This window comes from Rhineura floridana, chromosome 17 (genome assembly GCF_030035675.1).
Source record: "Rhineura floridana isolate rRhiFlo1 chromosome 17, rRhiFlo1.hap2, whole genome shotgun sequence".
In the NCBI taxonomy this organism is placed as follows: Eukaryota; Metazoa; Chordata; class Lepidosauria; order Squamata; family Rhineuridae; genus Rhineura; species Rhineura floridana.
Genome location: NC_084496.1, coordinates 15,186,728 through 15,211,918, shown reverse-complemented (window position 1 = coordinate 15,211,918; position 25,191 = coordinate 15,186,728). Strand labels below are relative to the sequence as shown.

The window sequence follows — 25,191 nt, the reverse complement described above, 5'->3', positions numbered from 1 at the left end:
AGCCGCAGACGACGGCGCGTCATTGGCTCTTCTCAGGGTGGGCTCTAGCTGTCACCCTGTTTTGAATCGCTACCGCCCCAGCGTCTTGCCACGTTGCTACTACAATTGCAGTCTCCTTGTTCTTTTGCTTCGGCGACGATGCCGGGCCTGGTAGGGAGGGGAAGTCGGCCCAGTCCGGAATCGCTCGGCAAAGTTCGGAAGCGGGTTTAAACGAGCGAGCGGAGCGCTCCGCTGAGACGAGCGCGGAAGGGTAAGGGAATAAAGAAAAGAAAAGGGGTGAGGAGGTCGCGTCGTCGGGGGTTCATATCGTTCTTCCTCGGCTTGGGAAAGGAAACGTAGCTGAGAAGCCAGGCGGGGGCGGCTCCGCGATGCTAACCGACAGCTTGGTGGAGGAGTTCGAGATCCGCGACGATGAGCCTTGGTACGACCAGCAGGACCTGCAGCAAGGTGAGGGGGAAGCTGCGGCAAAGGGTGGCCGGAGCGGTCTCGGGGGCTGCGGGTGGGTCAGGCGGGGAGGCTGTGGAGGAGTAGAAAGGAGAGGAAGGCCCCCCCGAGGAGAAGCCGATGGAGCGCGGGGGGGGTAGAAGGGAGAGAGAAGGTGAGAGCGAGACAACGCGGTGGGGTGGCTGAAAAAAGAGAAACTGAACCTGAGGAGATACCTCTCTCTGTGTGTATGCTGGCTAAGCCAAGGAAACACGAGTCTTGTGGTACCTTTCAGAGACTAACCGGTTTTATGGGGGTATAACCTTTTAACCGGTTTTATGGGGGTATAACCTTTTAACCGGTTTTATGGGGGTATAACCTTTCGTGGCGCCCGCTTCGTCAGATGGATGGAGTGACATCCTTAGTTTTCAAGGGTGTGTGTATGTATGTCACACACATATCCGTATAAAGGTAAAGAAGAAGGTTGGCGTTAAATGGCAACGGAATCTTAAAAGTACACTTTGTGGCCGTTCTGTTTAGAGCCTAGATATAAATACACACACATATATACACGCATGGAAGATGACCCTTCACAGCAGCAGCAGCAGCATCTAATAAGTGGGCATTGTCAGAAATGGGTCTCTCCCACCAGTCATTTCCTTCACATTTACATTTTCATAGTTTTGCCCTTTTTCCCCTCCCCCCAACCTCAAGTGAGTAATTCCTCTCATCCTTTTTCCGTTTGCCTATTTGTGGCTTGATCTCATCTTCCCCAGCTTGTCTATCTCAAGCAGGTATCCCTCATCTTTCCTCTCATCCCCATTTCCACATGTGCCTTTTAGTGGTTTAGGTGTCATTCCTTACTCATTTGCTTGGGAATAGCTCCATGGAATGGATTGTTTCTGAGTAAATTCACTTACTTCTGAGTAGATATGGCTAGGGTTGTAGTCTTAGTTCTTCTCAAGCACCCACCCACACATCTGCTTAATGGGTAAATCTCCCCCACCCAAGAATATATTTCATCCTCTAAACCAACATACAGCATCTAGTACAGTGCATTATAATTCATATAACAGGCAGAAGAATCATTAAATGGTCTGCCAAGACTCCTCAGGAAAACCATGAAAACCCTATTCATAGGGTCGCCATAAGTCGGAATCGACTTGAAGATAGTCCATTTCATTTTCATATATATGGTTCACATGGTTCTCCCCTCCGCATTTTATCCTCCTAACAATCCTGTGAGGTAGGTTAGGCTGAGAGACAATGACTGGCCCAAGGTCACCCGATGAGCTTCATGGGTGAGTACGGACTCAAACCCTGGTCTCCCAGGTCATAGTCCAACATGCTAACTGTTACACCACACTGGCTCTTCTTGCACATTTAACAATTTGTGTCCTGCCGTTAACGCTCAAAAAGGTGAACAGTGGCATAATAAAAGTACACCAAAGGAGCTAGACCACAGAAGGAGGAGAACTAAAGAGTGGGGGAAGCTTCAAAAGATGGGGGATGTTTGGGTAGAAGCTTGAGAGGCAGTATGCTATGGGGGATGAGTGACATGAGGGTGACTGAAGAGAGAGGTGGTTTGGGGAAGAGGAAGGATGATTAGGTAACACCTGTGATTATGTTGTTGGTAGAAGGAGGGATTGGGGCTGTCACAAGAGAACTCATGGAAGGCACATTGAAGAGGCATGATGAAGGCAGAGGACCACAGGAGAGAGGGTGTTGTTCTCAAGAGGTGTACTCAAGGCATTTAAATCTGTTTAAAATTCTGCTAAAGAGATGTACAGCCATTTCCTTACATTTTATTGGGAAATTAAATCCTTCAGAGTTCAGCTTACTTGTGAGCGAGTGCACCTGAAAAGGCTGAGATCCTTGCTTAGGAGTAAGTCCTTTGAACTTGGTGGAATTTAATCTCTGAATAAATTGTGTAATTAAATTTTTGGAAATCTTTTCACATACCAGTGAAATGAAATTAAGCATGGACTTTCCCACTCTTTAACTCATGTTTGTGAGACTTACTGGTTTTAGTTTGAATTCATGATTGGGAGGACCAAACTGAGGTGTGACTTATTTTAGGGCAACTGGAGAAATTAAATGTTTACTCTAGTCACAGTGACTGAGTAAGTGATGCAAATATTCAAACTCTGTTGTATACTGCTGTCTCATGTATTCATAGGATTTCAGGGAGTCTGCTTCAGAATAAAGACCTTTTTGAGGAATAAACGCTTGAGCTATAGGATGTGTCATAAAGCTAGCAATAACATAATGGTGCTGATGAGTGGTGTATGTATAGAAGAAAAGTGTGTTGAGTATGAAGTCTGGAGGAGGATTGTGGGGTGCAGAGACAGAAAGAATGCCTTTCTTATGGCAAAAGCAGCTAATAGCTTACGGTACAGCACTGTATTTGGCTCTTTCAAGGGCCAAGAACTAGACTTTGACTTGTATCTAGGAAGCTGGGAAGTGTCACACTATTCCCCTTTGGATGTTGTAAGTGTAACTCTGTTGAAATAATCCAAGTTTTATTTTGCCTGTCAGTATTGGTTTGCACAGGAGCTGATGTAATATATATTCTTGCTTACTTAGAGCATTTCTGGTAGTGCCAATAACATCAACACTCATTACCTCAACGTAAGCCAATAACTGCAGTGTGTGCTTAAAAATAGAGCTCTTTCTTCAAACAGTATCTAGGACTTTTGTTACCCAGTGTAAAAACCTTGAAATAGCCAGGAAATGGGGACAGTCCAAACATGTCTGAGATGTATTTATGTAGTCAAACCTCTCACTCCTTACATTGTTATACCATAATTTGAATATATAGCTCCTTTAATAAGTCAGCTTGAACTTTGGCCCTCTCTCATCAACAATCCAACTTTTGTTGCATTCAACCATTCTTATGCCCACATTTAATTTTAAATTGACAGTTTCAAGCTGTGGAATTGTAAAGAGTGGTTTTTTAAAAAAAAGTCTTTATTTTCCAAGACACTTAGATGATTTTGCATTGTTTGAAATTGTAAGCTCAGAATGTTACATGGAAATTTAAAAAATGTTAAAAGGTATGCTTTTGCCTCTCCTGGGAAAGATGTCTAAAAACATGTACATCTTTGCCTTAAGCTTTGTATTTTTTGTACTGCAGCTTGCTTATTTATTTATTTATTACTTATTAACTATATTTGTATGCCGCTTTTCATCACCTTGTGACCTCAAAGCGGCTTCCATCGCAAGAACAAAATAATATGCTAAAAACAATCCAGAACATAATAATAAAAAAACTACAACAGTATCAATAAATAATACTACAATACCACCAGCTTGTGGACAAATGTAGCATTATCCAAGCAGTTGTCCTGAACAGCTTCAGTCTCCCTGTCTATATTGTACCTCTAATGCATTTCAATGTTTGGAATGCGGCCTTTATAATTTTTTTGCAGCCTCAGGTACTGCACTGTGGCTTGCTACTTCAAGACTTTTTAATCTAGTTGGAATGACAACAAACTGCAAAACTGGTGATTCTCCAGGCAGAAGAGAGATGGAGTGTTGTGCAGAACATAAACTTGCAAAGAGGCTTTAATTTCCAGAAGCATTTCTTGTTTAATCTAAATGACAACTTCCTTACTATTGCAGAAGATATAGATGCTGAACTTAGTTTTTCAGAAAGCGCGTCTGAAGAACTTGGGTGGTGAGAAGAGATGATGTTCTAGATCTCGTGAATGAATTAAAAATTAACAAATCACACAGTCTGGTTGGCATCTACCTGAGAGTTCTTAAAGAACTCAAATATGAGATTGCTGACTGTATAGCAAAACTATGTAATGTGTCCCTAAGATTGGCCTAAGAGGACTGGGAAGCAGCCAATATAACTCTGATTTTTACAGTGAGATCCAGGGAACTGCAGGCCATTTAGTGTAACGTCTGTTCTGGCAGAATGTATTATTAAAGATACCATTTTATCAAGTATACAGAACAGAGATGGGGAACCTTTTTCAGCCCAAGTGCCGCATTCTCTCATGGAGAACCTTCTGGGGCAGCATGCCAGTCTTGAGTGAAGGCAGAGGTAAAAGTGAGTGGGGCAACAGATGGAACTCTTAGTTTTGTTCAGTAGGTACATTCCAGCCTCTCTCTCTTATGCACACACACACAACCCTCTCCATCCAGACAGGCAAGAGGCATTATCACCATTCAAGGGTACATTCCAATCAGGCAAAAACATTTGAGGGGGGTGAGGGCTGTGGCCTAGAGAGAGTCCTGAGAGAAGTGGTCTGAAGTTGGGAGTGGTTCATTCCACCCCTGTGTCATGGTCAGATCACTACCTGGTAAACATGGACTTCTCGATGCCATGCCCCCTCCGCAGGGGTGAAGGACCTATTAGAATGGTCCGCCCCAGGCACCTGATGGATCCGGATGGATTCCTGACTGCGCTAGGGGAATTGGAACCTGCTGAAGGTCGCCTGGTCGAAACCCTGGTGAAGGAGTGGAATGATGGGATCACCAGGGCATTAGACCGGGTGGCTCTGAAACGTCCTCTCCCCCTGAATAGAACTCAACTAGCACCATGGTATACACCGCGGTTGCGTAGTTTGAGACAGGAGGTGAGACGACTAGAGCGCCGGTGGCGGAAATCTCGCTCCGAAGATGTCCGGACACAGGTTAGAGCAGCAGTAGCTGCCTACCAAGTGGCAATAAAGGCAGGAAAGAAGGCTTTCTTTGCTGCCTCTATTGCGTCTGCGGAGTGCTGTCCCAGGAGGCTGTTCCAGGTGGTCCGAAGCCTGGTCGGTCCAGTTGCTCAGGAACCCTTGGAACAGTCAAAGGCCTCCTGTGATATATTAGCAAAGCACTTCGCTGACAAAATCGAACACTTACGGAGCTCGATCCCGTGCACCGTGGATACAGTGGATGAACCAGAGTTGGCCAGTTGCATGCCGGTAAGTTGGGATCGGTTTCAGCTTCTCCCTTCTGAGGATGTGGACAAGCTGCTTTCATCTGTGAAGCCTACCACTTGTCTAACTGATCCTTGCCCATCGTGGCTCCTTATGAGCTGCAGAGAGAAATTGGGCGAGGGGATCAAGGCAGTGGTAAACACTTCCTTGAAAGAGGGTGTGATGCCATCAGCCTTCAAGGAGGCAATCGTAAAGCCCATCCTGAAGAAGCCTTCCTTGGATCCCCAAGTTTTCAATAACTTCCGCCCAATTTCGAACCTACCATTTTTGGGCAAGGTCATTGAGCGAGTGGTGGCCAACCAGTTGTCAACACACTTGGATGAAACGGATTACTTGGATCCATACGAATCGGGTTTCAGGACTGGTCACGGAACTGAAACAGCCTTGGTCGCTCTGGTAGATGATTTCAGGAGGGCATTAGATAGGGGAGAATTCACCTTTCTTCCTTTCTTGTCCTCCTCGATCTCTCAGCGGCTTTTGATACTGTCGACCACGGTATCCTTTTACATCGCCTGGAGGGATTGGGAATTGGAGGCACTGTATTACAGTGGTTCCGTTCCTTTCTCTCCGATAGGTACCAACAAGTAGCATTGGGGGAGGAGGTTTCAGACCCTTGGCCTCTCAATTGTGGTGTGCCACAGGGCTCTATCCTCTCCCCCATGCTATTTAATATTTATATGAAGCCGCTGGGGACAATCATCAGGAGATTTGGGCTGCAGTGTCACCGATATGCAGATGACACTCAGCTCTATCTTTCATTTAAATCTTCACCAGAGTTGGCTGTGGAGACCTTGTCCAAGTGCCTGGAATCCGTGACTGGATGGATGGGAAGGAACAAGCTGAAGCTGAACCCCGATAAGACCGAGGTGCTACTTGTGGGGGACAAGAGAAGGTTGGGAGATGTTGACCTGAAGTTCAGTGGGGTGAGTTTACTCCTGAAGGACCAGGTCCGCAGCCTTGGGGTTGTACTTGACTCCAGGCTGTCCATGGAGGCTCAGATTTCAGCGGTGAGCCGGGCAGCCTGGTATCAACTACACCTCATACGAAGGCTGCAACCCTACCTTCCTGCTCATCAGCTTCCCCTGCTAGTACACGCCCTGGTCACCTCTCGTTTGGACTACTGTAATGCGCTCTACGTGGGGTTACCCTTGAAAACGGTCTGGAAATTACAACTTATACAAAATGCGGCGGCTCGACTACTTACGAATAGTCGCCGCCGGGATCACATCACACCAGTGTTGTTCGATCTACACTGGCTTCCAGTTGTTTTCCGGGCCCAATTCAAGGTGTTGGTATTAACCTTTAAATCCCTATACGGTCTCGGCCCAGTTTATCTTACGGAGCGCCTTCAACGCCACCAATTATGCCGCCCGACAAGATCAGCCACTCAAGGCCTTCTCTCAATCCCGCCAACAAAAACAGCTAGATTGGCGGGTACAAGAGAGAGGGCATTCTCAGTGGCGGCCCCCACTCTCTGGAACTCCCTCCCACAAGATCTCCGGCACGCCTCTTCCCTAAATGTATTCCGTAAAGCCTTAAAGACCTGGCTCTTTCAACAGGCCTTTGGGATCTCCGGGGAGGGTTAATTACTGTGACTGAAATGCCTCCTGTTTTAATATTGTTGCTGCTGTATTATTCTCATACTGTTTTTTATTGTATTATTGTATTTTATCTCATTGTGTTTTAACTGTTTTGTACGTCGCCTAGAGTGGCCTTTGGCCAGATAGGCGACACAGAAATTAAATTTATTATTATTATTATTATTATTATTATTATTATTATTATTATTATTATTATTATTATTATTATTATTATTATTATATAGAAAGGCCTGGGGGGTCCCATTTGGCTCCCAGGCCTGAAGAACAAGTCTCTTCAGAAGCTGTGCAGATTCTTCTTCTGCAAGATTAACCTTCTTAGAATTCTGTGAGTGTCAGTGGGGATGTGGATGGGGTGATTGGACTTTCAAAAAGCTTTTGATAGATCCCACACCACAAGCTCCGGAGTAAATGCAGCAGTCATGGGATAAGAGGATGAATCTTCTTATGGATCTGTAAGTAGTAAAAATCAGAAAGCACAGACTAAGAATAAATGGACAACTCTCACAATTGAGAGAAGTAAGAAGTGGCCCCCTCCCCCAGGGGACTGTATTGGGACTGGTGCTTTTTAACTTGTTCATAAATGATCTGGAGTTACGGATGAGCATTGAGACATCCATTTGTGGATGTTACCAAAATTATTCAGGGTGGTGAAGAACCAAACAGATTGTAAATATCCTTCAAAGGATCTCTCCAAATCAAGTGTGTGGGCAGCAAAATGGCAAATGTAGTTCAGTGTAATTAAGTATAAACTGATGCATATTGTGCAAAAGAAAAACACCACGGTGAAATTTGAGCTAGCAATAATTAACTAGGAAAGAGACCTTGGTCTTGGCAGAGAGCTCAATGGAAACATTAGCTCAGTTTGCAATAGTTGTGAAAAAGGTGAATTCATTGCGAGGAATCAAAAATAAAATGGCCAATATCTTTTTCTTTATTTGTTGTTTTTATATCCTGCCATTTCTCCAGTTGGGAGCACAGGTGACTACAACAAGACAAAACTTTAACTGATAAAATCACACTCTAATAAGCAGCCACAAATATGTATGATACCACTGTAAGAGAAGTCAGTTCCAGTTAAGATCCAAAGGCCTGTACAAATAAAAAATGTCTTTAGCCTTGACCATATAAATAGATACAGTGCAACCACACTTTGAATTTTGTATACTGTTTTGGTTGCCATCTCTCAAAAAAGGATATTGTAGAAGTGGGAAAAGTGCAGAAATGGATAACCAAAATGATCGGAAGCTGAAGCACCTCCCCTATGAGGAAAGGCTGCAATATTTGGGGATTTTTAGTTTAGAAAAAAGGCAATTACAGTGATATGATTGAGAGTTTGTACAACTAGCATTAAAAGAAGACTTGAATAGAGAAACATTTGGCCCTCTCATAATACTGGAATGCAGGGACAGACAAAAAGAATTATTTCTGCACGCAATGCATAATGTCTTGAGTTTGTGGTGGGTGTGGTGACAACCACCAATTTAGATTGCTTTAAAAGGGATTAGATGGAGGATTAAGCCATCAGTGGCTAGCAGTCAGGATGGCTATAAACTACCTACAGGAACAGAAGTATTATGCCTCTGAATACCAGTTGCTGCAAAATAGCAGTTGGAGAGAAGTATTGTGCTCATGTCCTTATTGGTGGGCTTCCCAGAGGCATCTAGTTGGCCACTGTGGGAAACAGAACGCTGGACTAGATGCAGGGCTGTTCTTGTGTAGGTTCTCAAGAATGGACAGTATAGATTTATATTGTTCAAAAAAGGTTTTTTTTAACCAGTGTGTTTCTGTTCTTCAAAGTCTAAGACAGCATCTCTCAACTTCTATAGAACTGAGTTTAGTGAAAGCTTGGGACTTTGGACACCATGCATTTATTACTAAATTAAAGCTTTTTGTGTCTGAAAGGAGGCTCACTTTACTACAACACACTACAGTATGCTAAGACAGTTATTAAAATATTTGTGCACAGAGCAGGGACAATCCATTTATTTTATTTTTCTGTTATAGAATTGGTGAGTCTTGCTTAATGTTAAATTGCTGTTCAGTTCATGTCCTGCTTTGGCTTGTAGGTGCCAGAAATAACAGCTACATCATAGTGAAAGGTTGAACCACTTTTCTAGTTCTCTGCTAAAGAAAAACAAATAATGGTGCTGAGTAACTTTTATTAAATCATTTGCTTGAACATCAGATTTAATTTTCCTGCTAAAAAATATGCTGAGTGGTAGTATTACATCCAGATAATCCCATGGGAAATACCAGCATGTGGCTGACCTGTGTGTCAAAAGGCATTTTGAATAAACATCTTAGTACCTCATGTGGATCATTAATAGTCAAGTTCAAACCGTAACACAATTTTGAATGTCATAGGTCTGCTGACTGTTGCGTATTGGAGAAGACAAGACTTTTTTCTGTTTTGTTGTGTTTCTGAAAAAAGTTGGCAACTGTAAAAGGTGCAGTAGCTGATAAAACCACATGTATGGTGAGGAGAACATTGTAGAGTAGACTTCTGTTTAGGAGCAGAAACCTTTATATTGCAGTGCAACTTTTTGATGCTATTTCAGGGATGGGGAATCTATGGCCCATCAGATGTTTTTGAGCTACAACTCTCACTGCCCCTGACCATTGGCTATGCAAGTCTGAGGTGATGGGTTCAATAACGTCTGAAGGGTCACAGATTTCCCTTTCTGCTCCAAATCTTTAATGTTACGTTACTAGTGTGCATTTATTTATTTATTTAGTGTGCATGTATTTATATATTAAATTTCTATCCCACCTGTCCTCAAAGGAGCTCAAGGTGGCATACAGGTTTCTCTCCGCTTTTTACCCCCACAACGGCCCTGTGAGGTAGATTAGGCTGAGACACAGTGACTGTTCCATGGTCATCCAGTGAGCTTCATGGCTGAGTGGGGATTTGAACTCTTGTCTCCCAGGTCCTAATCCAACACTGGTTCTGTGCATGTGTGTGACAGTGACATTGTGCACTGACACTATTTATTTATTTATTACATTTATATACTTATGTGTCAGTGTTGTCATAGGCCTAGCAATATGATGGAGGTAGAAAATTAAAATTAAAAATGGACTGTTGTGCTGTAGCTGTTTAAACTTTGAATGCAGCTTGGTAGGGAATATACCACAATGTTCACGAAGTTACTGGTGCTGGAGTGCTGAACTTTGAACATGGGCATTCAATGGGCAAGCATGGGCATTCAATGGTTGAATATTAGCACTTAAGGGCTCTGCCTCAAGTATTAATCAATTTTATTTTCTTGTATTACCACTCTTCAGAGTAGCATTGAAACCGGGAAGTTCTACATTCTTTTGGTTGTCTCCTCAAAGCATGACAACTGCTGAATTCATGGCAGCTCCAGAGATCATTAAGGAGGATTATGCTGAGTCCTAACGATGTGTATTGTCTGGTACCTGGTTATCACTATAGCTCAACATCAAAAGTCAGAGAGGGAGCCAAAGCAACTACGGAAACCCTGGCTGTGGTTGAACAGAAAACTCTCAACAAACATTTTATTGTGGTTTTTTTCCTGGCTTCACACACTGAACTTGACATCTTGATAGCCTGGTATCAGCTGTGTGCACAAGAATTTGGGTAGGAAGTAGTGGAGTACTTGAAGCATCTGCTTCTCAAATTGTATATCTTGAAATAAAATGAATAGATCTGCAAGGGTATCACTAATTCCTCACTATTTACATTGCAATGAGGATGCATCAGAGGTTCAAAATAAGAGATGGACAAAACTGAAGCATCTTTAAAGTATACTAAGAACCAAACTGGAAAAATGTGGGCTCTGATTAGTTCTTAAGAATTGTAGGGTTTTCTAAACATGCCATAAACCTTGTTACCAAAGCTAAATGTGTTTCTTATTTTTTCACATGTACTTGAGTAGCATGATAATCACTACATTAGATAAAATGCACAAAACTCATTTTAGATCTCCACCTTGCTGCTGAGCTTGGGAAAACGCTCTTGGATCGGAACACAGAGCTGGAGACGTCTCTGCAGCAGATGTATTCAACCAATCAAGAGCAACTGCAGGAGATAGAGGTAACGTGTCGTCATGCAGGGATGCATAATGTACAGCTCACAGGCATTATGTTTGCGGTTTTGGTGTAGAGCAGTGGCTAAGCTACAAACCAGAAAGTCCTCTGTCTGACTCTTCTGCCATTAACTCTCAGATGCCCTGAGGCAAGCTGCCTCTCCCCCTGCCAGTCTGCAGTGTAGGGTTACTCCTTATGGGGTCATGGTTAGAATTGCTACAAGATGATATATGTGACAAGTTTGTATACTTGCTAATCTTAGACTTGATACTGATGTGTACAAGGTGCTGAACATTTTCCTTTTCCTTCCTATTTAAGAACTGAAGAAGATTTATAATTCATATGTTAGCATATGGATGTGTTTTAAAAAACCAAACACCAGCTATTAAAGTTAGCTGTAGCGTTCAATTTAGTTTTTATGTTTCTTTTGTATCGTAAGCTTCCCTGGAAGGTGTAGAACTGAAGGGTAGAATATGAATGTACTAAATAAACCAATTTGCTTGTTCCTCTGCTTGAGGCCTTGTGCAATGGAGGGTGGGGGTTTTCCGTTCAAGAACATGGATTACGTTTTTTATATCTACCAACCAAAGGAATAAGTAGCTGTTCTACAGCATGGAAGCTTGCAGAATGAGAATCCAGCTTCCAACCCCCCGCCTCCCCGCCATTGTTCTAATCCCAGCAGTCAACACCAAGAGAGCCTTAAGTGTAGAGCAGCCTTCCCCAACCTGATGCCTTCCAGACGTTGGACTATAATTATTGACCATGCTTACTGTGGCTGGTGGGAGTTTTAGTCCAAAACCTGTGGAGGGCACCAGGTTGGGGATAGCTCACGTAGAGAATCAGTGTATGTATACATACCCCATTTGAAACTGTATAATGTATGTCTTAAGTGGTTTAGTTTGCAACCCTTTACAAATTTACCTGGGAGGGAGCCCTTTCTAATTCAGTGGGACTTTATTCTGATTAAACATGTATAAGATTGCATTGCTAGTTGTACTCTCAGCTGCAAGCTGATTCAGATTAATTTAAAAGCTTGCTCTTCAGGTTTCTGATACGTGAATTTGTAAACGCCATTTTAGCTGGGTATACTCCATTATAACAAGTTCTTCAACTTGTTTTCAGAATATCAGACAAAATTAATCTGCTTCAGGTTACACTGAGATTCTGGCTAATGCTAACCATGAACCCTGTGTTATACACAGACTGGTTATAAATTGCAACAGGTACGATCTCTAATTGATTCACATATGGCAAAGGTTGTGGGTGGTACTAGATTAACTTGTAATTCTGCTTTATATTTCTCAAAATGTTAGACTATCAATCTTTGTGTGTGTGTGTGTGTGTGTTGTGCCTTCAAGTCGATTACGACTTATGGCGACCCTATGACTCAGCGACCTCCAATAGCATCTATTGTAAGCCACCCTGTTCAGATCTTGTAAGTTCAAGTCTGTGGCTTCCTTTATGGAGTCAATCCATCTCTTATTTGGTCTTCCTCTTTTTCTACTCCCTTCTGTTTTTTCCAGCATTATTGTCTTTTCTAGGGAATCAGGTCTTCTCATTATATGTCCAAAGTATGATAACCCCAGTTTCATCATTTTAGCTTCTAGTGATAGTTCTGGTTTAATTTGTTCTAACCCCCAATTATTTGTCTTTCTTGTGGTCCAGGGTATCCACAAACCTCTTCACCAACACCACATTTCAAATGAGTTGATTCTTCTCTTACCCACTATTTTCCACTGTCCAACTTTCAAATCTGTACATAGACTGGGAATACCATGGTCTGAATGATCCTGACTTTGGTGTTCAGTGATACATGGTTGCATTTGAGGATCTTTTCTTGTTCTCTTATAGCTGCCCTCCACAGTCCTAGCCTTCTTCTGATTTCTTGACTATTGTCTCCCTTTTGGTTAAGGACTGTGCCAAGGTATTAATATCCTTGACAAGTTCGATGTCCTGATTACCATCTTTAAAGTTATGTATATCTTCTGTTGTCATTACTTTAGCCTGCTTGACCTTTTACCATGAAAACCCTATGAATAGATTGTCAATCTTTTTAATGAGGTAAATAAAAAGATTCAAGCACAGGTTTGATTATATAATCAGTAGATTGCTTAGAAGAATAGTGACAAATCTTTAGGTTGTCTGAAATATTAGCAACTTGTACAAAACTACAGTTCAGTTATTGTAACTGTTCTTGTGCAACCTGTTTGACATATTTATTCATTTGAAACACCCTAATTAAGTAGAACTCATTTCACAGTATACTGGTGATCTCATGGAATTCTGTGTTTCTGTTTCTCATACTTGGGACCATGAGATTGAACTGTGTGCAATGAAAATCCAGAGTTTGACACTAAGGCGCCTTCGTTGCAAAGCAGCTTAAAGTTAAAGTTTGCATTCTTATGCTAGAGACCTTTTAACCAAGCCTTTCTGAGAGTAGTTTTCACAACTATAAAAATAAGCAACCTGTTATGTTTCTTGAAGAAAGAGGATTACACTAAACATTCATATAAATAAAGCAGGAGCCATTTGACAGGGTTTACAACAGTATCACCCTGAGTAACTCAACTTTTAAAGAGAAAGGTAAGAACTCTTTATCAGTAGATATGATATACTGTGACTTGCAGTGCTGTCCTATTATGTGCTCATAATGTCATATCAGCTGCTACAAAGTGCCTACAGTTTTGGAAATAAACTCGTGAATCAAGATCTAAAGCTCTTCTTCAGGTGTGCCCAAGGGTGAGCATGCCCAGCGGAATTTTTTACTTTGAACAAGTTCTCAGTTCATCTCAAAGCCCATCCATTACAAAGTGATTTTCCATGCAGCATGGGGGAGGGTGGGGTGGGGAGGGTGGGGTGGGGAGGGGAGGGGGAGGGGGAGAGAGAGATAGTCATGTGTGAGATAAGTCCACATCCTCCTTGGCTGTGTAGCTGAACAACATTGAATCCTAGCCCCAGGTTCCTCTTCTTTAGTATGTAACTTAACGATGACATGTCCTAGTGTGCTTGGAGAGCTAAAATGGGAAAACTCTACATGTTCACTCCTGCAGAGACCTGTAGAGGTCTGAGGGGTTAATCTGGTCTGAGTTGTTGAAAAAAGTTAAAAGTTAACTGCATAGTACCAGTCTCATTTGGGTTAAGAGGAAAGTATTAGGCTTACAAGGAAAGCAGCAAAAATACTGGAATTTAAACTGCTGGTTGAATGAACCCTTCTTACATACATTTGCAATGCTGACTGTACATTATTTTGTAGTATCTCACAAAGCAGGTGGAACTTCTGCGTCAGATGAATGACCAACATGCCAAAGTCTACGAACAGCTTGATGTCACTGCCAGAGAACTGGAGGACGCTAATCAAAAGCTAGTTTCTGATAGTAGAGCCTCGCAGCAAAAGATACTGAGGTAATACTCTCCCGTAGCACTTTCTTCCCCTTATCAACATACACCACATCTATATATTTACTCAAACAATACCTGTAGAGTAGCTGTAACGAGGGCCTGTCCAGTTGTTGCCTGGGCCCCCTATATTCTATTTGGGATGGGATTGGGAGTAGGTCTTGGGTTTGCTCCCACTACTTCATGAAGTTAACAACTGAACTGGGGGATTCTGTGCTTGTTTGAATATAGGATCTCCCTAACCTTGCAAGATGGAATCTGCTAGAAAAACAGAATCTCTCTCTGGATCATCCAAGAACTGTGTTATAATAATAATAATAAAATTTAATTTATGTGTCGCCTATCTGGCTGATGGCCACTCTAGGCGACGTACATGTAAACAGTTAAAACACAATGTGATAAAATACATTAATACAATATATAAACAATACAGCAGCAACAACAATATTAGTGCAGGGTAAGAGGCATTTCAGTCATAACGATTAACCCTCCCCGGAAATCCCAAAGGCCTGTTGAAAGAGCCAGGTCTTTAAGGCTTTACGAAATACATTTAGGGAAGAGGCATGCCGTAGATCTTGTGGGAGGGAGTTCCAAAGGGTGGGGGCCGCCACTGAGAATGCCCTCTCTCTAGTTCCCGCCAATCTAGCTGTTTTTGTTGGTGGGATTGAGAGAAGGCCCTGTGTGGCTGATCTTGTCGGGCGGCATAATTGGTGACGTTGAAGGCGCTCCGTAAGATAAACTGGGCCGAGACCATATAGGGATTTAAAGGTTAATACCAACACCTTGAATTAGGCCCGGAAGACAACTGGAAGCCAGTGTAGATCGAACAACACTGGTGTGATGTGATCCCGGCGGCGACTATTCGTAAGTAGTCGAGCAGCCGTGTTTTGTATAAGTTGTAGTTTCTGGACCGTTTTCAAGGGTAACCCCACGTAGAGCGCATTACAGTAATCCAATCGAGAGGTGACCAGGGCGTGTACTACCAGTGGGAGCTGATGAACAGGAAGGTAGGGTTGCAGCCTTCGTATGAGGTGTAGTGGATACCAGGCTGCCCGGCTCACTGCCGAAATCTGAGCCTCCATGGACAGCCTGGAATCAAGCACAGCCCCAAGGCTGCGGACCTGGTCCTTCAGGGGTAGACTCACCCCATTGAACTTCAGGTCAACATCTCCCAACCTTCTCTTGTCCCCCACGAGTAGCACCTCGGTCTTATCGGGGTTCAACTTCAGCTTGTTCCTTCCCATCCATCCACTCACGGATTCCAGGCACTTGGACAAGGTCTCCACAGCCAACTCTGGTGAAGATTTAAACGAGAGATAGAGCTGAGTGTCATCCGCATATTGGTGACATTGCAGCCCAAATCTCCTAATGATTGTCCCCAGCGGCTTCATATAAATGTTAAATAGCATGGGAGAGAGGATAGAGCCCTGTGGCACACCACAATTGAGAGGCCAAGGGTCTGAAACCTCCTCCCCCAATGCTACCTGTTGGTACCTATCGGAGAGAAAGGAACGGAACCACTGTAATACAGTGCCTCCAATTCCCAATCCCTCCAGGCGCTGTAAAAGGATACTGTGGTCGACAGTATCAAAAGCCGCTGAGAGATCGAGGAGGACAAGAAAGGTGTTCAGTAAATGTGGATTTTCTGGGTGTGCTTGTTAACCTTTTCCACACAGGATGGTGGCGAATGGACCCTGATGCTGTCCCTCCATCTCACTTTGAGGGTCAAGTAATAACCAAAAGGCCCAAAGTTCATGACTGACAAACTGCAGTCTGAGCTGCAGTTGATGACTCAAATTTGACTTTGACAATTTTGTGTATGCCATTTTTTAGCCTGACTGAGACAATTGAAAGTCTTCAAACCCACATTGATGACCTCCAGAGACAAGTGGAAGAGCTGAAGAATTCTGGGCAAGGCCTTATGACCCGTGAACAGTATGAGCAGCCAAGATCTGTTCACAGTTTTTCATGTCTGAAGGAATTGTATGACCTTCGCAAGTAAGTCTCAAGCTTATTTAAAAAGTGCTAATTTTCTGTGGAAAAGTTGTTTGGTTGGTTGTGATAAAGGAGTAAGAAGTCATTCATATGCTGATTAGAGAATTTGTCAAGTTTAGTGATGGCATATGACTAAACAAAAGTCAGATACCTACGTTGAGAAAGTCTGTCCTTCCAACTCTAAAATCCACTTCACCTGTATATTTTTCTGACCATCTTCCCTCTTTGGCTGAAAACAGCTGTGTTGTTGATCAGAAGTCTCTTCATAAACAGAGATCCTGAAAAACATGGGTTTGCTCTGTTGCATTAGCTCTGTAAAGGTCTACAGGTTAGCTTGTTTCCTTTTCACAGGCCAACTGATGACAAAACTAATTTGGGTTTTTTTTTTTTTTTTAAGGTCAACCATTAATGGTTTGTGTCATTCCAGAATTATTATTGTAGCCTATGAACAGTACTGGTTCTCTAAAAACCACACAGCTGCTGCAGAATCATAGGAATTGGGATGGAGGAAGGATGAAGACTTGATAGTTACTGTTATAAGCTCTTGATATTGAGGTGTGTTCTCTGAATTGCAGGACAGTAGAAACAGCAAAATAGTCTCCCAGGTACCACGACGGAGATCTTCTTTCCAAAGACAATTATCTGGTTTAGTTGGTGATTTAACTATAGAATGCTTACCTAGGTGATTCTAGCCTCCCACAATGCAAGGCACAAACTCTAGTTTTTATAGGAATCTAATACAGCCAGCTCTTTCACTCTGGGATCATTACCAGAAATTAACACATTGCTATATTCATCTGTGGTGGTATTTGTATACAATAAAAGTGAGATTTATGGGGAAGAGTAGACTAATGCTTTTTGTTGGCTCTTTTTGTGTGTGCCTAGGTATTTTGTTTATGACCATGTTTTTGCGGAAAAAATTACTTCTATGGATAGCCAGCTGAGTCCTCTGGAGGAAGAAAATCAGAATTTTAAAAAAGCAGTGACACTCTTGCAAACACAGCTGAACTTGGAAAAGGAGAAGAGGAGGACAATGGAGGAAGAGTACACTCTCATGCTGAAGGAGAACTGTGATCTTGAGCAGAGGTTGGTGGATGTAGATCTGTACCGAGCCAGAGCTGAAGAGCTTGAGGTTGAAGTGGCTGAAATGAAGCAGATGTTTCAGTCTGAAAACACATTTGCTAATGGGGTGGAAAAGCTTGTTCCAGAGACTTTTTTTATTTCGTTTAAAGACTCTTTAGAGAGAGATCTGAGTCAGAGCCCTTCAGATGGGGTGCTTTTATGTGTTCCAGAACCTGACAGAAGGGTGCTGAAAAGAAGCACCAGCGAGACCTTTCTTGGCAGTGCTGCAGGAGGGGACCTTCTAAAAGGCCATGAAGAAACCTGTATCCGCCGGGCAAAAGCTGTGAAGCAAAGGGGCATCTCTCTGCTTAATGAGGTTGATGCACAGTATAATGCTTTGAAGGTCAAGTATGAAGAACTTCTGAGAAAGTGTCAAGTAGACGAGGAGTCACTGAAACATAAGGCTGTACAAACTTCAAAACAGTATTCCAAAGATGTAGATGTGGGGAATGTATCCTTGGACATATGTGTTGGAGAACCTGAATCCACAAATGCTGACCCAGCCTGCTTATCTTCAAACACTCCACCTGAATACAAACTTCTCTTTAAGGAAATCTTTAGTTGTATCAAGAAAACCAAACAGGAAATAGATGAACACCGAGCAAAGTATAAATCTCTCTCTTTTCAGCCTTAACATCACTACTACATCAGAAAAGAATTGCTCTTTAAAGTAGCCCTGTTAATGTTTCTTTGAAAATACTGTTGCATGTTTATTCTGCCAGAGTGTATGTAGGTTGACTTTTGTTAAAGTTGTAAAATGGGTTGGCTCCACTTGATTAGTTATGTGCATTTGGAACACGGTTGCTTTCACCAAATGATTTATTTGCTCAGGGCCAGTTAGATGATGATGATAAATTGGCAAATTATACATGAGTTGGCTAACCCTCCTTACACTAAAGCTCAGTCCTTTGGAGAAATGAGAAGCGTGCAGTAGCTGCATGTACAGAGTTGCCACTCTCAGATGTCTGGGCTTAGATTCTTCCTGTGGTCACAAGTTGGAAATCCTCTTATAGTGTCGAGTTTACCTTGGCAATGGCAGTTCAGCAACTAAACATATGAAATTAAACTACAAGTCTGACATTTTTATAATTATAAATTTAACAATAAAGTTTGAAGCAGTGATCGATTTTGTTTTCACCTGCTTAAATGGATTTAACACTGTATTTTCTGAAAATCCAGTATGGTCACTGGAAAAAATGTTCTGTAAGAATGATTGAAAGAGACGTGCTCTTTGCTAGTTGTGTGCAACTGTTGCATGACAAGTATTTTTATGTATCCATTCTATGTTTAAGAGCTAGGAGTTCAAATTGCTCCTAAAGGCAAATAGTCTTCATGGAATTTTGGAAACTTTTTTCTTCTGAAAGAATCAGCGAAAAAATGCTTCTGCTGTTCTGTGAAATGTGGGCATTCTTTTCCTCTGTACATCTGAAATAGGACTCACTGCTATATCCAAACAGTTGAAGTACTTGGAACTAAGCATGGCTTACACTGAATACTTATTTATATGAAGTACACTGATTGTAATGCCACATCCAAGTAAAAATGGCAGAGTACACAAGGACCTTGACTTCCCATGAAATAGCAAACTTAAGTTTCTGTCCCTGGATCCTCCACATTTTCTATGTAGCTAGTTTGGGTAAGATTTTCTGAGTATTGATGGCATAAGCTGGACATCACAGCAGCATGAACCAGTAACCATTCCTCTCGTGTACTGAGCTGTCATTGGTATAGCAAATATTTTGTATATAAAAGGGACCAGGATGTGATGGTGTGGATATTTCTGAGGCGCAGCGAATGCATAAAATGTTTAGTCTTAAGGTGAAAAGGTTATTCAACACACTGTTCTGTTGCTAATAATGGCATTTGTTGCAGATGCCACTTTCATATTTTTGGTAGTTTTAAGAATATTGCATTTAGATGAACATGAAAGATGGCTTCATGTACCCTATAAAATCCTGATAAGCAGTCAGAGGAATAGGTAGGTCTCAATAGATAGGTGCATTTCTAGACTGTATAAAGCTATTTGCAGAAGAATATTTTGGGAACACAGGCTGAACTTACCTGATGTATTTTCTGGGTATATAACAACATCAGGGGCTAGAAGTCTATTCTTAAAGAAAGATGATAATGAAGCTGATAAATAAGGTTAAACCAAGTCAGCCAAAACAACAAAATGTCATTTTTTCCCAAGGGTAAGGAGTGCTGGACCCATCAACAGTAGTAATGTGATTATTATGTTACTAAGTTAAAAAACAGAACTTGAGCTGCCTAAGAAAAATATTGCAACTTTAATTTAGTTGCTGTTGCTAACATATTTGCCTTATGTACAGGGTAAAATGGGAATTGCTTGTTCTGCTTGAATTGACAAGTTTTTCTGCATATGGAAACACTCTCCACCAAATGCTTATTTAAGCCTATTTAAAGAGTCGTAAACTGTTGTGAATATTTTGTAGGAAAAAATCCCTTCACCAAATAAATCTCTTCATCAACTAAACTTGTGCTGCCTGGAAGAGGGTAGAAAACAAATAGTGCACCCAGCACTCTGTTTTCAGTACTTTTAGAACGGTCTGCGTGGGAGGGGGAAGGAGATATATTCTTGTCAGGCTTGATCTGGGCCTCTTAGAGTTGCTGCAGTGGTCAAATGTCTGTTTTAAAAGAACAAAACCTCTGCACTTGTGTAGACTTTGGAACATGGCAATCCAGCTCCTGCCCCTGAAGCTTTTCTTGGAGTTAATAGCTGTGCTTGGATAAAAATATTAAGATCTCAACTTCACATCCCTCATCCTATGCACCTTTTGTATAAATTATGTAAAAGGATGTGAAGTGTACCAAGATGATTAGCTACCACTCTATACCCTAGAATGAAATAGATGGCTCCTAAAAAGCCCACTTGATCTGGCATAGCTCCTGACAGGGTTTCTCAGCTATCATTAGAAAAATGACCTGTAATTACTTATCTAAATTGCAAGTGTACTTGTCCTAAAGGTATTGCATTCTATGATTCACAAGAACAGCCCCCTTTGCTGTTGGAGCAAAGTTGGAGGTAGAAAGGGGGTAAAGGCTGGGGTTGATGGGTAGGCATGGGCAAGGACATGAACTGCATAGGCAGCAGAAACTTACTATGAGAAACCCTGCTGTGTCCGCTTCTGATCTTTCATTAGTACTGTTGCTGACTATTTACATATACACAACAACATACACACAAAGTCAGAGGTGGCATACTCTACAACTATCCCAAAGGGTACTTACATATTATATTCCCTGCATGCATTATTTGATGCAGGGAATCACTCTTTCATTTAGTGGTGCTGTCATCCAGTTACATTTTAACTGATTGCTTAGAATTGCCCTTTATTCAGCTAGAGGCTAGTGCCTCAACTACATCCTAGGATCACCTTTTTTCTACTCAGAGGGGAGGGGGGAGAGTCCATATATTTGTAGATCCAGTTTTTGCTACAGACTGGTTTTCTGGCTAAAAGCATATAATTCAAGTTACAACACAGGTAATTTCACTTCCACAGCACTAAGGAGTCTGTGTCGGACTTGTTTTAAGATGTTTTTAAAGATGTTTTAATATATTTTAAGGTATATTTAAGATATTTTAGAGTGCTTTTAGTGTTTTTGTTTGCCACCTTGGGCTCCTGAGAGGAAGGGCAATATATAAATGTAATAAATAATAAAATAAACAGTTACTGTCTGGTGCAGTTGACCTTTGGGCGCAATGGAAGAATTCAAACACTTGCAATAGCTTTCTCACCCATTCCCTGTGCCTTAAAATCTAGGCTGCCAGCTATGCTTAAGGCCCTAGGGTTTTACAGGGAGAGACCAGCTCAGGTATATGCTTTGCATGCAAGAGGTCCCAGGTTCAACCCATGGTATCTCCAGCTAGGACAGCAAAAAACCCATTGCCATTTGAGAGTGGTCTAGAATATGGATATTGAAGGGGTACTTAAGATGGGCATGGTAAACCAAAGAAAGTGTATCAGATTTCATACATGATCTTGAGTAGGGCTGCCGCTGCCACCACCACCACCAGTTGGTAGAGGCCACAGTAGGGCAGAACATACATTTGTTAAATTCTCTCTTTTCTGAGGAATGGTGATTGGATAGTGGAGTGAATGAGATTAATACAGACCATATATTATATAAAATTAGTGATTATGGGGTGGCAACAATAGCAAAAAGGATAGTAAAAAAAAGTCAGAAGATTGATTGGCTACTACATATATTACAGCCAATACAAGCTTGGTTATATGCTTGAGAAAGTGAGGGCAGAGGTGTGATAGACCACAAGTGGTGGAGTGGTTGCAAGAATTCACATTTGCGCTTGGCCACAAGACTGAGTAGATGACTTTAGGCCAATTGTTCTCAGCTAAACCTTCACAGGATTGCAAGGATAAGGTGGTGGTGGTGGAACACTATGCATGCAACTCTGTTTACTGTAAATCAATAAAGATATAAAAGTTTAGGAATCAGAATGTTAAAATCCTTTTTTTAAAAAGAAAGGAGACGGCTAAGCTATTGTGATAACAGAAAAGGGCTTAAGCAATTGCTCTTGTCAATCTGCAAGATAATTTTTTATCTGAAACAGGATTTGTATTAGCACTAAGTATGGTCACTCCAGTGGTCTATAGATTATGCACCTTTTGACAGCTGAACAGTTAAGCAAACAAAACCCAAACCATCATGCATCTTATTTCTGGATAACAACTGACATCATCATACCTGACACAGTTTAATACTGCAGCTCTCCAGCAAACCAGAAGAAAGGGTACTCTTGGATCTCCAAAAAGGAAGCATGGGCATTAGCCAGATGCAGTAACGGTCAGGATTTTAAAAATAAAATCTGGCTAAGTGTAAACTTGCAATTTATTGACATTTGTTACAAAATAAAACATTAGATCATGATCTTCTGTAACATCCGGGTCAGTATAAGGGTTTTTTTTTTGCTATAATGAGAATGAGAAGCAAAATACATCATGAATCCCAAATTAATCTAACAGCTCGTAAAGATCCAAATTTTTTTCTATTGAAAGTTGGCACTGTGGATGCCATACAAACAAGTAGATGAGCAGTGTCCCTAACTTCTTCCATCCGCAGGGCAGCGAGTAGATCAGGCTCTGCCCCTTGTTGGTGGGTGGTGGGGAAAGAGGGCATTGGTTTGCTTTCCTGCCTGTTACGCCTTTTCCTCTTCGGTCCTGGAGTTCACCTGATGCCATTAAAGCAAACTCTTTTCGTCAAGATGTTGGCTGCTGTACTGTCCCTTTAAGATACCACATGCCACCCTGGCTTACGCAGCAGTCCTGGAAGAAAGAGAAAAGCTGGTTAAGTATTGTTAAAATCTTCTAAAGTAGCCCTGCAGAGAAGACAGCCCCTGATTGTACAGCTTCTCAGCGTTCCGCTAATACAGCAGTTTTCAATTATAGTAGGGCCCCACACAAACGGCGCTTGTTCCGCTTTTTTGGCATGATGCACTCTGAGAAGGGCGTCGGGCACCATTTTATTGTTGGTGTTCCAATTTTTGGTGATTTTCGCTTTTCGGTGGGGGGTCTGGAACCTAACCTGCCATATGAATGGGGCCCTACTGTATACCACTAGCATTAATGTTAGGGAGGTTTTTTGGAGGGGAGGGAGGGAAGAGTAAACAGGCAGCCATTGTTCAGGATGCTTAGAATACCAAGATCTTTGGGGGGAGGAGCTTAATAATTCTAACATACCATTTTCATTACAACCTACATGCTGCACAGCAGTTAAAAACATGTACCAACTTACTAAATTTTCATAAGGTTGAAGCATGAATTGCTAATATGTAAAGAGGTAGTCATTGCTGGACGTCAGGACCAACAAAATGTGTGGTAGCTCAGACTCTGTCCCTTTCCCAAAGAGGGGGGACTTGTCCCTGACCTCTATAGCACAGCACAGCCTCAGGGACACTGCCCTACACCCCTCCCCAGCTGTAAGCTGTGAGTTCTTTCACATGGTACCTCAGGGGCATTCAGAGCACCTTCAAAGTAAAGCGCAACTGCAGAGACAATGCCCCACATGCTTTCCCAGATCCAAGCTTAAGAAGAGGGCCTGGGCTGTGGGTTTGAAACCCCCTTCTTTTTCACTCTGAGCCTCTAGAGGAAAATGGGGAGGGGCTTTTTGTGCTTGTAATGGTCACCAAAGGGGAGTTGGGACTCTCACCATGGCAAGTGAATTGCAAACCCCTGAAGGCTGGAAACTGAGGCTTCACCTAGATTGTCAAGGGAGTCCCAACAAACCTAGAATTCTCAAAGGATGCCTTCAAAACAATGAGGGCTAGAATCATGCTTCTGATAAAATGAGCACAAAGGAAATATGATTCTCAGAGAACCAAACAGTTAAAAAGATATGTGTCTTTATCTCCCATGACCACCACCCCTTGCTCTCTGCTAAACACCTCTGAGCTGCATGACTCCAAAGATGCTCCCTGTCAGACTTCCTACTCCCCAAGAGGTTGATAGGTGGTTGCTTCAAGGGACACAGCAACCCAGGAGAGCCAAAGAGGTAAGCAGCTGTTGACTGAAAAAAGCAACACTTCTGTGCCTGCAGCTAACTACTGTTGACACAATCTAGGCAACTACAGTGATCCACAGAGAATGCAACCTGCTGTAGTAACACTTCCAATGGGAACCGTTTGGCATCCCTGCCCACCTCCTACAAAAATACTCAAAACAGCATTCCAACTTGCTACCAACTCTAGAGAGAAAAAGCATGAATGTACCAATTGGTGCAATTAACTAATTAGCAGTCTAAATGCAGATTAAAGAGAGAGATGGAGAGCACACACTCCTGTAGACCACATCCAGCCAGCTGGACTGCCTCCTTTACAGGCCCCACTGCCTCTCTGCTTCCAAATCTAGTGAAAGACCAGTCAAATTAACATAAACAATTGGGATCGGCAACAAAATGATACAGTATAGAGTGCTCCTGTCAGCTTGTCATACCCTCTTCTAGGATACACCATTCCAGTTCTGCCCCCCGTTTTCCACCTACCCCAACCCCCAGTGTACTGTGGCCAATGTGTGTGCTCTGTTTTGAGGGCTTCCCCCTAATATTTTGTTGTATGCCTACAAGCCTTGGGCTTCCCCCCTCAAGCCTGTTGATATATCCAGTCTTGTGCTACAAATGGATTGGTACTCACTTCTGAAGCTGGGAAATGGAGAGAATGATACCCTTGGTCTATAATGCAGCAGAATGTGTTGGTAGTGCACCACTTCACACTGCATGTGGGAGATGGGAGAGGCTCTAGCTCTTTGCCTGCGGTTTACAGAGAGCTTTCCCACAATATGAGCACCTACCCTTTGGGGTTCAGCCCATTCTGCTTTGAACCACCTTGTTCTGCTGCATATATAGATCAAATTTGGAGAAGGGAGTGGGGGCAGAGGAGAGAAGACAAGAATCCACCATGGAATCAGTTGGCTGCCACCCAAGGCAGTTAGAAACAAAAGATCCTTCAATCCCGCATCTCTTGTGGAACAAGGATGCTCACCAACACAGGGCTGGGGAGCCTCATGCTTGGAGGCCAAGTGTGGCCCTCCAGGCCTCTCTATTTGGGCCTCTGGACTCTCCCCAGGCTACCCCCCCATTAGCCCTGTTTTGGCTTGGCTGGAATGCGTTTTTGAATTCTTATAATGCCTTTTGTT

The 25,191-nt window shown here is 42.4% G+C and overlaps 2 protein-coding genes across 6 annotated transcripts in view; one reads left to right on the top strand and one right to left on the bottom strand.

Moving 5' to 3' along the window:
- Positions 1-56: 56 nt before the first annotated feature.
- Positions 57-20,018, top strand: CDR2 (cerebellar degeneration related protein 2). Of its 2 annotated transcripts, XM_061600281.1 has the most exons (6): positions 57-447; positions 10,906-11,018; positions 14,265-14,413; positions 16,241-16,405; positions 17,288-17,488; positions 17,695-17,782. In XM_061600281.1, exons 1-6 carry the CDS (start codon positions 369-371, stop codon positions 17,699-17,701), a joined length of 714 nt encoding a protein of 237 aa, XP_061456265.1. In that variant the 5' UTR covers positions 57-368; the 3' UTR covers positions 17,702-17,782. The 2 variants fall into 2 exon arrangements, with proteins under 2 accessions (XP_061456265.1, XP_061456264.1); XM_061600280.1 differs by having other exon boundaries at positions 58-447; positions 17,288-20,018.
- A 2,357-nt stretch (positions 20,019-22,375) lies between these two features.
- The window catches only part of POLR3E (RNA polymerase III subunit E), a 56,641-nt gene continuing 53,825 nt past the window's right edge, over positions 22,376-25,191 (bottom strand). For all 4 annotated transcript variants that reach the window (XM_061600268.1, XM_061600270.1, XM_061600269.1 and 1 more), the window contains one exon: positions 22,376-22,827. In XM_061600268.1, the coding sequence (XP_061456252.1) occupies positions 22,762-22,827 (66 nt within the window). In that variant the 3' untranslated portion in view covers positions 22,376-22,761. The remainder of the gene's footprint in view (positions 22,828-25,191) is intronic.

What these genes read in the sequence shown, in the direction of transcription:
- CDR2 (XM_061600280.1), top strand. Translation starts at nt 369, where the DNA reads ATGCTAACCGACAGCTTGGTGGAGGAGTTCGAGATCCGCGACGATGAG. An exon ending in CCAGCAGGACCTGCAGCAAG is followed by an intron (nt 448 to 10,905) that starts GTGAGGGGGAAG and finishes AACTCATTTTAG; the next exon opens with ATCTCCACCTTGCTGCTGAG. An exon ending in AGCAACTGCAGGAGATAGAG is followed by an intron (nt 11,019 to 14,264) that starts GTAACGTGTCGT and finishes ATTATTTTGTAG; the next exon opens with TATCTCACAAAGCAGGTGGA.